Source organism: Electrona antarctica (genome assembly GCF_951216825.1).
Source record: "Electrona antarctica genome assembly, chromosome: 21".
In the NCBI taxonomy this organism is placed as follows: domain Eukaryota; kingdom Metazoa; phylum Chordata; class Actinopteri; order Myctophiformes; family Myctophidae; genus Electrona; species Electrona antarctica.
Genome location: NC_136802.1, coordinates 10,506,607 through 10,521,693, shown reverse-complemented (window position 1 = coordinate 10,521,693; position 15,087 = coordinate 10,506,607). Strand labels below are relative to the sequence as shown.

The 15,087-nt window shown below is 46.0% G+C and overlaps 1 protein-coding gene across 1 annotated transcript in view; it reads right to left on the bottom strand.

The window, feature by feature from the left end:
* The window catches only part of LOC306914191 (neurexin-2-like), an 847,936-nt gene that overhangs the window by 532,635 nt on the left and 300,214 nt on the right, over positions 1-15,087 (bottom strand). The window contains exon 4 of the mRNA XM_079491166.1: positions 6,549-6,850. Within this exon, the coding sequence (XP_079347292.1) occupies positions 6,549-6,791 (243 nt within the window). The 5' untranslated portion in view covers positions 6,792-6,850. The remainder of the gene's footprint in view (positions 1-6,548; positions 6,851-15,087) is intronic.

Here is a 15,087-nt window from a genome sequence, read left to right as displayed (position 1 = left end):
GTGTGTGTGTGTGTGTGTGTGTGTGTGTGTGTGTGTGTGTGTGTGTGTGAACCAGCCCGGTCACCAGTGCTGAAGTCTGCAAGCCATCTATGATGGCAGGTCAGCATGTCACTGATCGGAGAGGAGAGGAGAGGAGAGGAGGGGAGGGGAGGGGAGGGGAGGGGAGGGGAGGGGAGGTGAGGGGAGGGGGAGAGGAGGGGAGGGGAGGGGAGAGGAGAGGAGAGGAGAGGAGAGGAGAGGAGAGGAGAGGAGAGGAGAGAGGGAATGCCTCTCTGTGTGCATGCTGAGGGTGGGGTGTATGGGGGGACGAGTGTGTGTGTGCATGGGCAGAATTGTGTGTTTGTGTTTTTGTGTGTGTGTGTGTGTGATGGGGGGGGATCATACTGATGAGAGGTCAAGTTGAGTGTCCTTGCCTGCCTATCAAGCTTATACCACAGGGACACGCCGAACTGTTCAAGCGCGGGCACACACACACACAGTCACACACACAGTCACACACACACACACACACACACACACACACACACACACACACACACACACACACACACACACACACACACACACACACACACACACACACACACACACACACACACACACACACACACACACACACACACACACACACACACACACACACGCGCAGTACCATCGCATGCCACTGAGGGGAGCTCTGATGCTGCAATCCTTTTGCTGTGGGTGTGTTTTCTCTCTCTCTCTCTTTCTTTCTCTCTCTCTATTATCTCACCTAATTCTGTCTGCTTCATTTTGCCAAGTACAAAACTGACAAATTATCTTTTTCTCGTGTGCGTGCGCACCTTCCCCCCCCCCCCCCCCCCCCCCACACACACACACACACACACACACACACACATTTTGTTTTTTCCTTTTTGAGACAGAGCAAGGCTGTGAATAAGATGAATAGGCACGCAGAGAGAGAGAGAGAGAGAGAGAGAGAGAGAGAGAGAGAGAGAGAATGACTGAGTATGGAAGGCAGCAGGCACCATGTGAGCACTGATGGTGAGCTCACCCGCTTAAATTGTTCTGGATGGCGTTGCTGCAGTAGCAGACAGACATGCACGGCCGTTGCATCATGACCAAGTATACGCATGAATGAAAAGGACCTTTTGGAAGCAGATTGGACTGGCTCTGTGGCTGTTCCAGTCATGACAGGGGCTTTGAGACCTGTTTGAGACATGACAGGGGCTTTGAGACCTGTTTGAGACATGACAGGAGACCTGTTTGAGACATGACAGGAGACCTGTTTGAGACATGACAGGAGACCTGTTTGAGACATGACAGGAGACCTGTTTGAGCCATGACAGGGGCTTTGAGACCTGTTTGAGTCATGACAGGGGCTTTGAGACCTGTTTGAGTCATGACAGGGGCTTTGAGACCTGTTTGAGACATGACAGGAGACCTGTTTGAGTCATGACAGGGGCTTTGAGACCTGTTTGAGACATGACAGGAGACCTGTTTGAGTCATGACAGGGGCTTTGAGACCTGTTTGAGACATGACAGGGGCTTTGAGACCTGTTTGAGACATGACAGGGGCTTTGAGACCTGTTTGAGTCATGACAGGGGCTTTGAGACCTGTTTGAGTCATGACAGGGGCTTTGAGACCTGTTTGAGTCATGACAGGGGCTTTGAGACCTGTTTGAGTCATGACAGGGGCTTTGAGACCTGTTTGAGTCATGACAGGGGCTTTGAGACCTGTTTGAGACATGACAGGAGACCTGCTTGAGTCATGACAGGAGACCTGTTTGAGTCATGACAGGAGACCTGTTTGAGACATGACAGGAGACCTGTTTGAGTCATGACAGGAGACCTGTTTGAGTCATGACAGGAGACCTGTTTGAGTCATGACAGGGGCTTTGAGACCTGTTTGAGGGCCAATGAAATTGAATGCTGCCCTCAGAACACATTCCAAGGCATATTAAGTCACATCTGCCTTTGAGATGGGGGGAGGGGGGGGGGGTGAAAAATCAAGGGAAAAATCAGTCATTGCGACGGCATCAAGGCCCACCAAAACGTTGACTCAATCAACCGTAGATTTAGTCGACTAAAATATCATGACATTTAGTCGACTAAAACTAGACTAACATTAAATCTAAAACTAAATGAAAACAATTCAAAAGACTATGACTAAAACTAAAATCTAAATTTGCTGCCAAAAACAGCACTGCCGCAGTGAGAACGCCACAGGTCTGAGTTCCTGAGTATATGAACGCAGATTTACAAAACAAATATTTAAATCAATTATTTTAAGCTTAGAAGCAATCCATCCATGATGATCCGGGTAAATCATGACCATGAACATAAAACATTTGGAAATATATTTCATTACATGATATACTAATAAATATATACCCTTTGTTTTGTTTTTGTTTTAATTTATTTTGCTTGTTTCTAAGCTTAAAATAATTGATCAATAAATCTATATGCTCTATGGGAACAATGAATGGGGTCTGGAACGATGGAACCAGAAAATGGCTGCCAGTGCCACTGCACTCTATTGTGCATATCAGGAATATTAACCAGCTACTTTTTTTTTTTCTCTGATCAGAATTCAAACGCAGGGTCAGAGGTGTGCGTGCGTGCGTGCGTGCGTGCGTGCGTGCGTGCGTGCGTGCGTGCGTGCATGGGTGGGGTCAATGACATCAATAACCATGCATGTGATTGAGTGTCCCAGTGGGACGGCCCAGTGTAAACCTATCGCCGTCTTTAACACTGGAGGCCGGCCGCCGTGTCAATTAAGTGGATCCACTGGGGCGCTCTCTCTCTCTCCGCTCGGCTCTTAATGAAGGTTAATGGATTGACGGAGGCGAGGCAGGCGGTCAGCGGTGGTGGTCAGGGGAAGAGCACCGATGATAGACATATTAGACAACTGTTGATGGCCTGTTATATCAACAGGTTTTCACCTCCGTACACTGTTGCTCTGTATTGCTGATAAACGTCACGGTGTCAGTCAGTCAGTCAGTCAGTCAGTCAGTCAGTCAGTCAGTCAGTCAGTCAGTCAGTCAGTCAGTCAGTCAGTCTGTCACAGTACAGTTCCGACCAAGCAATCTGATTTTTAAATACTGTAGGCTATGCTCAAATCAGCAATACAACAACAATGTTGTTACAACATAAGGCATTGAGAGTAAGTCAGATGAACAGGGTGTTACGACTCAAACAACTCACTTTGTTAGGAGGGAGTTTGTGTCATTTCACAAAGGTGCAGGTGGGTTGACTCGGCTCAGCCACTAAATCTTTAAAACCATGTTGGCTTCCTAAACTCATTAAGCCAGTCTCACACGGGTGATCACACACACACCCTGGCACCATTACATATTTGACCCCAACAGTGTACGAATGTGTTCCCGTGAGTCCGCAATCGCGTGCGTGCGTGCGTGCGTGCGTGCGTGCGTGCGTGCGTGCGTGCGTGCGTGCGTGCGTGCGTGCGTGCGTGCGTTTCTATAATTATGAGGGCCACATATCCCCACAATTACGATAAAACATGAAAAGTCGACCTTTATCCAACCACTTTCCTGGATGAATGGGATTGTTTTAGTTTACAATTAGGAAAAGTGCACGTTAGTTTTTTTTGTCTCTGCGGCATGCAGATCGCTGCCCTTTTATTTTAGTATATAATTATGCCAAAATCAAACCCATTATATTGAAGTAACTTCAGCGTAATGGTCATGTAATGTCATGTCACACAGACCTCTCGCTGTGCAGCTCCATATACATATGACAGAAATTGGCTGACGTTTTTCTTCTCCCTACAATTTATCTCCACTTGAGTTACATTGAGATGGCTTCGACTTTGACAGTGTAATTGACGGCGCTTGGCAGCGGGTGTCGGACGTGAAAGGGGTTCGTCAGTCACTCAGTCATTCAATGCTTTGGGTTCAACGTTGTTTTTGCACAAGCTCCACAAAAAAACAGGGAGTTGTTTGTTGCACTTTGCTTTGTGCTAATAACGCATTCAGATCAGGCCCCGTCCTTGCAGTGCATGGGGGCTCCATTACAATGCCTATTATTAGGGCTGACAAGCCATTCATTCCAATTACAATTACCAAAACAGTGGGAAGAAGTAAGCAAGGCGATTGTAAAGTGGAATTGATTGCATCTCACCGCCGCAATCTGCAACTGCCAATTGATGACCCGGCGTATCGAGTCTATGCTGCTGTTGCCGCTATTCAACTTGTCGTTTGTTATGCGGGGTGGGTGAGTGTGCGTGTGTGTGTGTGTGTGTGTGTGTGTGTGCATGACAATTAACAAGATAAAACACACACACACGCGCGCACGCACGCACGCTCACGGCCGTGTTTTGTTCTCCATTACCTACGATTAAAGGTTTGTAAAGCTGGGTCGGGTAATTTGCTCAGAAAGGGTGTAAGTGCATTGTCGCCGCTGATGAATTAGGGCGCATTCCATTTGTGTATAGCTAAGTACATTACCTGCATACATGCAGAGTGCTATTCACCCGCTCGTTAATAACCAGTGGAAATGGCACTCAAAGTATAGCAGCCCTTTAAAACAAGAACAGCTCTGCAATCAGCCTACACAAGTTTCTACATGTGTTAAGAGTGCGATTCCTGTATATAGGTTAATGACACGGTTTGAACAGGCAGCCGTTTCTATAATCCCCTCCATTGTGAAGCTAAAGGCAATGTACAGAATAGCTGGATTTCGACTGCAGCTTTAGCACCACACCACACCACACGGATGCCAAGGACCCCCAAATTGATGCTAATTAGCCAGCGGACCCCCCATTTGAAGAGATATGTCAATGTTAATTTAACTCTCAGAGTTACACACCCATAAGGGTCCATTTGGTTCCAAACTATCATTTAGCTGGGGACCCCCTGGAACTCCCTCAAGGACCCCTGGACCCACTGTGAGAACCACTACACCACACCGAATCAAAATATCTACCGTTTTCCATTAAAATGAAGTAGGGAGGAGAGAGAGAATTTTCAAAGGGCCTTTTATCAGCTTTGGGTTTTTGGTACAACCAGTTTAAAATTGTCATATCTCCTTCAATTCTTTTTTTCAATTTCATGGAATGATACATCATATGAAAGCTCACATTCTGTACTTTAATAATCTGTCAGCCCCAGTCACAAATGGTGGCACAAGTAGGCGGTGTGTGGAGTGGAGTGGTGTCAGGTCATGGGCAGTGGAAATCGGGCTCATGTGTGTAACTAACAAGTATCTTGTTCAGCCATTATGATCAAAATAATGTGGAACTCCTTTGACCTGTTCCTCATGAACCATCCCTGAGTGTGAAAGTCAAGTGACAACATGGATCTTTGGTTGTTTCAAGGGGGGGAAAAAAAGGCAAAAATAACAACCGCACAAAAACAGCCCAGCAGCACATGGTCGATGGCTCTGACCTGTAATAAAAACAAACCGCTGAGGTTAGACCAGGGCAGCCAGTAGAGACAAAACAGGTTGTTGTTAAGTGAGGAGAGGGTGAGGGAAAGAAAAGGCAACCTCTGACAGCAGGAGTGTGATATGTGTGAGCGGGAGAGCAGGGTGTGGTCATCCGGTACGGTGGAGTGTTGATTTCGTCGACTAAAAGGCTCATTCATAGTCTGGATTTTCGGTGGTGAGGTGACCACCGGAGCTGAAATAACGTTGAGCGGTGGTGAGTAAAAACAGAGAGAAGGGCTGGGGCGGTGGTGGTGGTTTGCTCTTCACCGCGGCTCGTGATGTCATGTTGTAGTTCGGTGGGCACCTCACCACCGAAACTCCAGACTATGAATAACGCTTAATAGTCCAGTTTTTGGTGAAGAGGTGACCACCGGAAACTACTACATGGTGTCATGCCGCGGTGGTCGCCGCTCACAACACATCTCTCTGTTTTTACTAACCACCGAAACGGTGGTCACCTCTTCACCGAAAACTGGATATATTGACAATTTTGTCAATAAAAACTGGTCTAAAATGTTATAGGGAGGGACTAGTGGAGAAGAGATCCGGTAGAACGAAATGACAAGTCATTTTGGTTGCTGCGCTCGGGTGTTGCGCTCTGAAAATAGCAAGATCTACAAGATCACAACGTGTCGCAGTGCGACATGTTGTGAGCTTGTAGATCTTGCTATTTTCAGCATGCAACCAAGTGTAAAATCAGGCATTACGATGCCCCCAAAGGACCACCAAGTATACATTGTTGTCGACAATTTTCTTTTTTATTCTAAAGACTATATTTTCATCCGTGTTAAATCCCTTATCCCTAAACTTAGTTTGCCTTTTAACTTTTTTTTACTATTTTGAAAAACACATTAAAATAGTTCAACTAGCCGATCTACATCAACACGTTGTGAGCTTGTAGATCAGCTATTTCAACTATTCAAAAATGCTTTTCAAACAAGTAAAAAAGGGCAAATAAGTTTAGGGATAAGGGTTTTAGCACTGACAAAAATAGGGCCTTATATGACTAAAACTAAATCCGTCAAAATTAACAGATGCGTTGACCTCCCTCCCCGCCCATGGTGTGAAACGTTTTCCTCCTATACGCGGCGCCGTGCGTTTGCGTTGCTTTGCTTGCTTACCTGGCGCAGGTTGCGAGTGACGCGCACATCGTGCCAAGTGTTGTCGTTGAACTTCCCGTTGACGGGCTCCACCAGGGCCTCGAAGGCGCCCGAGCCCAGGTTGATGACCAGCCACACGGCGCCGCTCTTCAGCGACAGGTTGACGTAGTCGGCCGACTTGCCCGTGTGCAGCATCAGGCCGTTGCGCTGCAGCGTGCGGAACGACAGCGTGATCTCGTCCGTGCTGCTCTGGATGGGCGTCATGGACAGGTCGTAGCAGAAGAACTCGTTCCCCTTGAAGGTGGCCACCGACTCCTCCTTGCCTGCGTGCGAGGGAGAGGAGAGGAGAGAGTGACGTCAGTATTCACAATATATATACTTTTTTATCACGGCTGAGTACTGTACTATACTGTAGTCCGGGTAAACCTCGCGTCACCAGGCTTTCCACCTCGGAGGAAAGCCTGGTCAGTGTTACTAAATCGCTGTGTGAACCGGTTTGGAGTGCATGGTAATTTATGTCATGTTGTAGTCACTGATTTGTTGTAGTCATCAGGCAGGAATAACCACAACCTGGAATAAGAACTATACCCAAAATAATTCCCCACGATCATACTTTTAGGGCCTACCCAATAAAATAGAATATCCCTGTGGGATAACAAAGGTATACAGTATACCTTCTCTGGAAAGTACACTCACATTTATATTTAAAAAATCTGCAAAACGCTGCCGCATCAAGATTTTATAGGCCCTAAAACTATGATTGCGGTAATTTCTTAGGGTACTTCTGATTCCGGCTTCTGGCTTCCTGCCTGATGACTACAAATGAGTGACTACAACATGACGTAAATTACCATCGGCTCCCGACCGGATCATAAACCCAAAAAGGAATGCTTCCCAGTGCGGGTAGCTCAGTCGGTATAGAGCACTCTCCTTTCAACCACAAGGTCATGGGTTCGATCCCGGGCACCGCCAACTCAGTGAGTCGCATGGCTATACTGTGAGTGTGGCCAGTGATGCGGTATAAGGACTGGGAGCAGTGTTGTTTTCGTCGACTAAAACTAAGACGAAAACTTTTTTCACTGACAAAAACGAATGGAAACTAAATGAAAACTAAGCTACGGTGACTAAAACTAAGACTGACAATTTCGTCAACAAATAAAAACTAGACTAGGAAGGGACTAGTGGACAAGAGATCCAGTATAAGTCATTTTACAATTGGTTGCATAGTGCATACTGAAAATAGCCGATCTACAAGCTCACAACGCGTCGCAGCGCGACGCGTTGTAAGCTTGTAGATCGGCTATGTAAAAACAGTCATTACGACGGCATCGAGGCCCGCCAAAATACAATTTAGTCGACTAAATCAACTGTAGATTTAGTCGACTAAAATCTTATGACATTTAGTCGACTAAAACTAGACTAACACTAAAACATTCCAGGTGACTAAAATGTGACTAAGACTAAATGAAAACTATTCAAGAGAGTATGACTAAAACTAAAATCAAAATTTGCTGCCAAAAACAACACTGACTGGGAGCTGATGGGAGGTGTTGCGCTCCACCTCAGCAATCCATAATAATACAATAAGCCTATTCCGACAATAAGCCTCTCCGCTTAAACTCATATAACACAAGATCCTATATCAAAGATCGACCACACTGTTTTAGAAGCAATATATTTCTCAGCCATTGTATTCATTCATCATCAACAATAAAAAACGCATTGATGGAAGGAAAAAAGGCAATTACACAAAGTGGAGAAAAGGAAGCATCGTGACTCAGAGATGATGGACACTGACTGGAGAGATAAACAAAGACAAAGGCTGAGGCTGAGAGAAACAGACAAAGTGCATTAGAGCGAAAAGAGAGACACGGAGAAGGCCGGGGAAAAAAAAAAGTTGTGCTGTCACGGCATCTTTGGTAATGCCTGTCAGTCTAGTATCTTGTATGACACAACGTGCATGCCCTACTTGCACCGTGGAGTGCTTCGCTAGCATGCTACCAGTCAAAACAACTCGCTTCACAATGGACGCGTGTCAGAGCACCGGTCCTAACAGTAATGGACACATGTCAAAACCAACCGGTCTTAACTGCACTGGGCTAAGAACACCGTTTCTGCCTGTCAGGAACTGAGCACAGACTCACTGTCACAACAACACAAAGCACCCTGTCCACATGGAGAGGAGACGCACACTAATGCCTCTATCTATCGCACAAAACACAACACACCTCTACTTAAGTGCTGCGGATTGGGTAGTGTATATAATAACCAAGAATGATAACTATATATATGTCTCTAACTCAAGCGTGGTGGAGTCCACACACATCATAACTGTAAAGACAACATCAGCAGTGGAGAAGGGGGGAGGACAGAGTAGTTAGAGAAAGTTAGCGAAATGTGTGGCAAATCTGCAAAAAAAAATGCTTACCACTAGCTTTCACAAAGGTGTCTACTATAACATATACATTTGTTCCAACCCAACTCCCTTGGGAAACTTTGTGACAGCTGCTGAAAGTTGGGGGTACCATTAACAACCAATATAAGGCAAAATTCCCAAAATGTAATTATGCTTCAAGTAGCATGTCAAACTAGGGGGTTTTCATGATGCTGAATCCATTCCAAGCATTCGTTTTGCACGTAAAAACTCCTTGGGCTAAATTCTGCCATAGCCAGGAACAAATTTATATGTGATTGTAGACACCTTTATGAACACATTTGTGAAGAAAGCTAGTGGTAAGCATTTCTTTTGCAGATTTGCCACACATTTCGCTAATTTTCCCTTATTAGAGGCTTAGACTGGAAGAGAATAATTAGACCAGGAGCCTGACCTGACTTCATGCCCCAAATCGTTGGATCACCTGCATGGGCATTTTGTAGAATTTGCCCCAAGGTGGTAACGGGTTAAATTATATAGTCTCAACATCGATACAAAATCAGCCGCGTGTGATCGAAAGTGACGCGGGGCTTCCTGTAGTCACGGTGGCCCCCTCGACCCCCCCCCCAGTGGACGCTGACTCGGGAGGAACCTGCCAGCATGCAGGTAATGAGGTTTAGGTCTGACTCAGACAGGGAACGGCCCGGGAGGGAGCCTGGCTGGCACTGGGCGGATCATCAAATCTAGTTCATCCCATGGTTCCATTACTGCGAAATGCACTCCAATATCGGGGTGCATTTCCCACGGGGGCAGAGGTGCGAGGGATTGTCCGAACGAACGGGGCGGGTGGGGGATGGGGGGTTGGTTTGCCAGATAGATTGAGAGCGGAATCTGATTGAGCAAGCCAGCTGGGCGCAGTAGCAATCTCTGGGGGTGAAGAGGAGAGGCGCTGTGATGGATAACAGTGTGTCCATTTGGTTATTTTGGTGCTTGCATGTGCCATAGGAGAAGTATGGACTGTTGTTGGGGTGTGTGTGTGTGTGTGTGTGTGTGTGTGTGTGTGTGTGTGTGTGTGTGTGTGTGTGTGTGTGTGTGTGTGTGTGTGTGGTATTATGGCTAAGAGGTTGTAACACTGTATGTGATGCACTCCTTTACAAATCACGGAGGACACTGGAAAGTAAAATTGGTTTCAATTTGTAATATTTTTTTCCAGTGTTATTGGAACACAAGGGGTAACATTGAGAATGCCCGTGGGCATAACACCAGAAGGAGATCATATGTCCTCATTCCCCCCAAATTCGTCCTGAACATGGGTAAAAGTGCATTCTACTATATGCTGCCAGCAAAATGTAGACCTACCACAATATCTCAAAGATGTTGACTCCCTGCCCAAACTCAAAACTAACCTAAAATAATTCCTATATCCTCAAGATGCAAGTGAACATATTTTAACATCTTGAACACCTTTGATAGTATAATCCTCTGCTTTGCAATGGCTGTTCAATGTACAAGTTCACAGCGTGTCAATTTGTGCCGCGCTGCAAGCTTGTAGACTCGGAGTAGAGTCGCTGCTTCTTCGCTTGAAAAGGAGCCAGCTTAGGTGGTTCGGGCATCTGGTTTGGATGCCTCTCGGGCGTCTCCCTAGGGAGGTCCGCGAGGCACGTGCCACTGGGAGGAGACCCCCCGGGGCAGACCAAGGTGCAGTTGGGGAGATTATATCGACTCACTGGTCTTGGAACGCCTCGAAATCTCCCAGGAGGAAGTCACTAATGTTGCTCTGGAGAGGGAAGTCTGGAGCTCTCTGGTGGAGCTGTTGCCCCCGCGACCTGACTACGGATAAGCGGTTGAAGATGGATGGATGCGAGCTTGTACGATAAAATATTAATCCTTTTGAATCACGAAAAAGTGTGAGAACTATAGTGACTTAGAAGGCCTTTTTAGAATCAGAACATCTTAATGTGGATAAAGGGATAGAACAGAACTCCTCCACGGGTTTAAAAACAACCCAAGGACGAACAACGTCGTCCCCAGAGATAAAGAGACAACTACTTAAAAGAGCATTTTGGCTGAAATGGAAGTTTAGAGCAATCTCAAGCGAAGCATGAAAGCGTCATCACGAAGACACATCAGGGGAGAGCGGGAGAGAGATAGAAAAAAAGAGAACAAATAAAAGGGCAGAGTGAAGGAGAGACAACGAGAGAGAGAGAGAGAGAGAGAGAGAGGAAAGACAGAGAAAATCTCCCGAGAGAGGCCTCCTAGCTGTGTTGCTGATGTAGTAGGAACAAAAGCGTGGTAAATGGGCCATTTTCAATGCATTTTCAATTATGTATTGAGATCCTCTCCCTCCCCACACACACACACACACACACACACACACACACACACACACACACACACACACACACACACACACACACACACACACACACACACACACACACACACACACACACACACACACACACACACACACACACACACACAAAAGGGTTGTTAGTGGTATAAGCGACAGCTCGTGATTACCTACATGAGCTGGGCAGCAGACACGAGAAATAAACTGAGATTTACTGAAAAAAAGTAAGACTCCTTTATGGTTTATGGGGAATGACGAAGAAGGACTACAGTATACATGTGGGGAGGGGTTGTAGTAGGACAGTGGCCATACATCCACATTATACAAATTATACGACCACACACGCGCACGCACGCACGCACGCACGCACGCACGCACGCACGCACGCACGCACGCACGCACGCACGCACGCACGCACGCACGCACGCACGCACGCACGCACGCACGCACGCACAGGTTGGGATAAAACTGTTTTTTAAGGTAAACCACACCAATTCAACTCATTGAGTTGCAATGGTGTGGTCTACCTTAAAAAAAAGTTTTGTCCCAACCCGACCCTTTGGTGTGGTTTGGGCTTATAAGGCCCAAACCACACCAGCTGTAGCTCCTTGGAACAAAACAAACCACACCAATGCAACTCCTTGGAACAAAAAAAACCACACCAATGCAACTCCTTGGAACAAAACAAACCACACCAATGCAACTCCTTGGAACAAAACAAACCACACCAATGCAACTCCTTGGAACAAAACAAACCACACCAATGCAACTCCTTGGAACAAAACAAACCACACCAATGCAACTCCTTGGAACAAAACAAACCACACCAATGCAACTCATTGGAACAAAACAAACCACACCAATGCAACTCCTTCCTTGCAACTGCCATTGGAATAATGATTGCAAGGAGTTGCATGGCGACCCTCTGGTGTGGTTAGGGCTTAACCCATTTTGGGCGAGAACCCCTTTTGGTGTTTTAAGCATTATGTTATACTTTAGCTATTGTAAAATAGCAGATCTACAAGCTCATAGCGCGGCACCGAGTGCCGCGCTACGAGCTTGTAGGTCTGCTATTTTAGAAAAATCGTGAAAATGTAGTGCAAATCTTTGAGTATATTCTTTTAGAGCGAACATTTTTAGGTCAAATCTTTGCTTCTGGGAGGTCCCTGGAACAACATATTTTCAGGTGGGGCTCGGCTGGCAAATACATATATTTGTGGGGGTCCTTGACATGAAAATGTTTGAGAACAACTGATATAGAAACATAGGGTTTTTCATAAAACTGTCAGGATTTAGAAGACATTTGTGGAATCGTACAAAGCACATACAGTAGTAAAGGCCTCGTCTTGCTATGATCCGTCCTCTTTCTCACGCCGACCTTCAGCATCACGCTGTGGTTCAGCGGGATCGTAAAGTTAGATCAACCGGGAGGGACACTCATACATAGCGCCCATAAAAACGGACAGTAAAGAAGGCATCACAAATTAAATAGTTGAAGAGCACACACACACACACACACACCCTCCAATATACAAGACATAGGACGCCAATACAGACCCCCGTCCCTACTCCTCACTCAGAAACAGATCTGGGCTACATCTAGTTTTGATTTCATTACTGAAATCATCATCAACATCAACTGATTCCGTCACTGCAATCATCATTTCAGAGAGGCAAAACAACTCAGTGGAATATCCAAACTATTTTGAAGATGTCTAGACTGTAGACAGAAGCTATTGTTTGTTTACTGCCCCGGGTTGTGCAGTGTGGGAGTAACAGCTTGCTTTGCCCACCTGGAGGAAAGCAAGGCTTCACTTGGGCTTACGTTGGTTGGCCTTCAACTGTGGCCTGTGTGTTCAGACATCAGTAACAGTACAGTAACAGCCCGCGGAAGAGGATGTGGAGTCAATGTCACTGCATTGGTCCATTCCACATGCATGCACATGACTTATTATACACCCACCGACTCACATGTTCATGCACATGGGAAAGCACGCACACATAATGTACACATAGTTATGAGCATGTAAAAAACACAAAGCTATATAGGCAGGAGGTTGTAAACAGGTTGCACTTGGATGGGTAAACAACACACGCATTGACAGAATCACAAATTCAGCCACATTGTAACCGCCTCGGCTTCACTTATCGTCTTTTTTCTTCCCCACCGTTGTGGAAGAAAACGGTGGATTCTGTAGTACTTGGTACAATTATTTTGTGTCACTTCTGTTGAGGATCCAAAGCAAGTTGATGTACCACAGACGCAGTGTTGATTTCGTCGACTGATACTATGAGATTTTTTTGGTCGACTACCTTTTTTCACTGACGAAAACTAAGCTATGACGACTAAAACTAAGACTAAATGTATTGACAATTTCATCAACAAATAAAAACTATAGACTAAGGGACTAGTGGACAAGAGATCCAGTATGGTTGCATGCTGAAAATAGCAGATCTACAAGCTCACAACGTGTCGCACTGCAACGTGTTGTGAGCTTGTAGATCTGCTATTTTCAGCAAGTGTAAAATCAGCCATTACGACGGCATCGAGGCCCGCCAAAATACCTTTTAGTCGACTAAATCAACTGTAGATTGAATCGACTAAAATCTTATGATATTTAGTCGACTAAAACTAGACCAACACTAAAACATTCCAGGTGACTAAAATGTGACTAAAACTAAATGGAAACTATTCAAGAGACTATATGACTAAAACTAAAATCTACATTTGCTGTCAAATCAACACTGTGCAGACGACTGATTGGCCAGAGAGAATCGTCGCTACAGAATCATCACTGCATCATTGGGTTATTGCATCGTCATTCAGTCGCCCCACAATATAGCAACACCGATGATTCAGTCTCACCGACACCCATAACCAAAATGTCCACCAGTTATGAGCACCAAAAAAGACACAAGTACAAAAACACCATCAGTGTTCGTCAGCACTGGGCCAAAAGTATGATACAGTAATAAAAGTGCAGTCTAGCATGTGTTATTAAATTGGATAGAAGTTGGACTGGAAGAGAGAGAGAGAGAGAGAGAGAGAGAGAGAGGGTTTAATAAGATGAGCTGCATGGATAACTCCATCACGAACTTCTGTGGTGCATTAGTCAACGCATAATGAACCTTATAGCGCGCTGCTTTTTGGCCGATTGGATTACATACAGGGGTAATTAGCTGGTTCCACGGGAGATGGTGCATGGGGCGCGAGCGGGGGAATGGGAGGAGATGCGTATTTATCCGTTTGTTGTCCACGTGTGTGTGTGTGTGTGTGTGTGTGTGTGGAAGTCCGCATGTGATCATGAGCTTGTATGCCGTCTGAGAGACGACACACTGGGAAATCCTGTCTTCACATTACATTACCTCTCTGCACGCACACGCACGCACACACACACACACACACACACACACACACACACACGTGCACACAGACACACATGATATGTGTGCACACAACAACAACAACAACATAACAGTCACTGTCTATTAGTTTCTCACTAGCGGCATCCACCCCACGGAGGAGGTGCAACCCAGCAGCAGCTTCCCCGAAAACAACAAGTCACTTCTTTCTTCTTCTCCTCCTCGCACAATAAAGGAGATCAGTGGGAAATGTGCAGGGCATGTGAATACTCTGCTGTCGCTTCATGAATCAAAGAGGCCTGCCGGGCTCTCCGAGGCAGTGGCTAGTGTCCCGTGTATGCGAGGCCTCCGGCGCACACGGCGGGCGCACACGGACGGACGGATGGCGTCTCTGAGTGCTTATTTCGCTCCCGAGTGGAGACGATTCGTGCATATATTTGCACCCCAGGGACGTCGAGGAAAAAACGGAA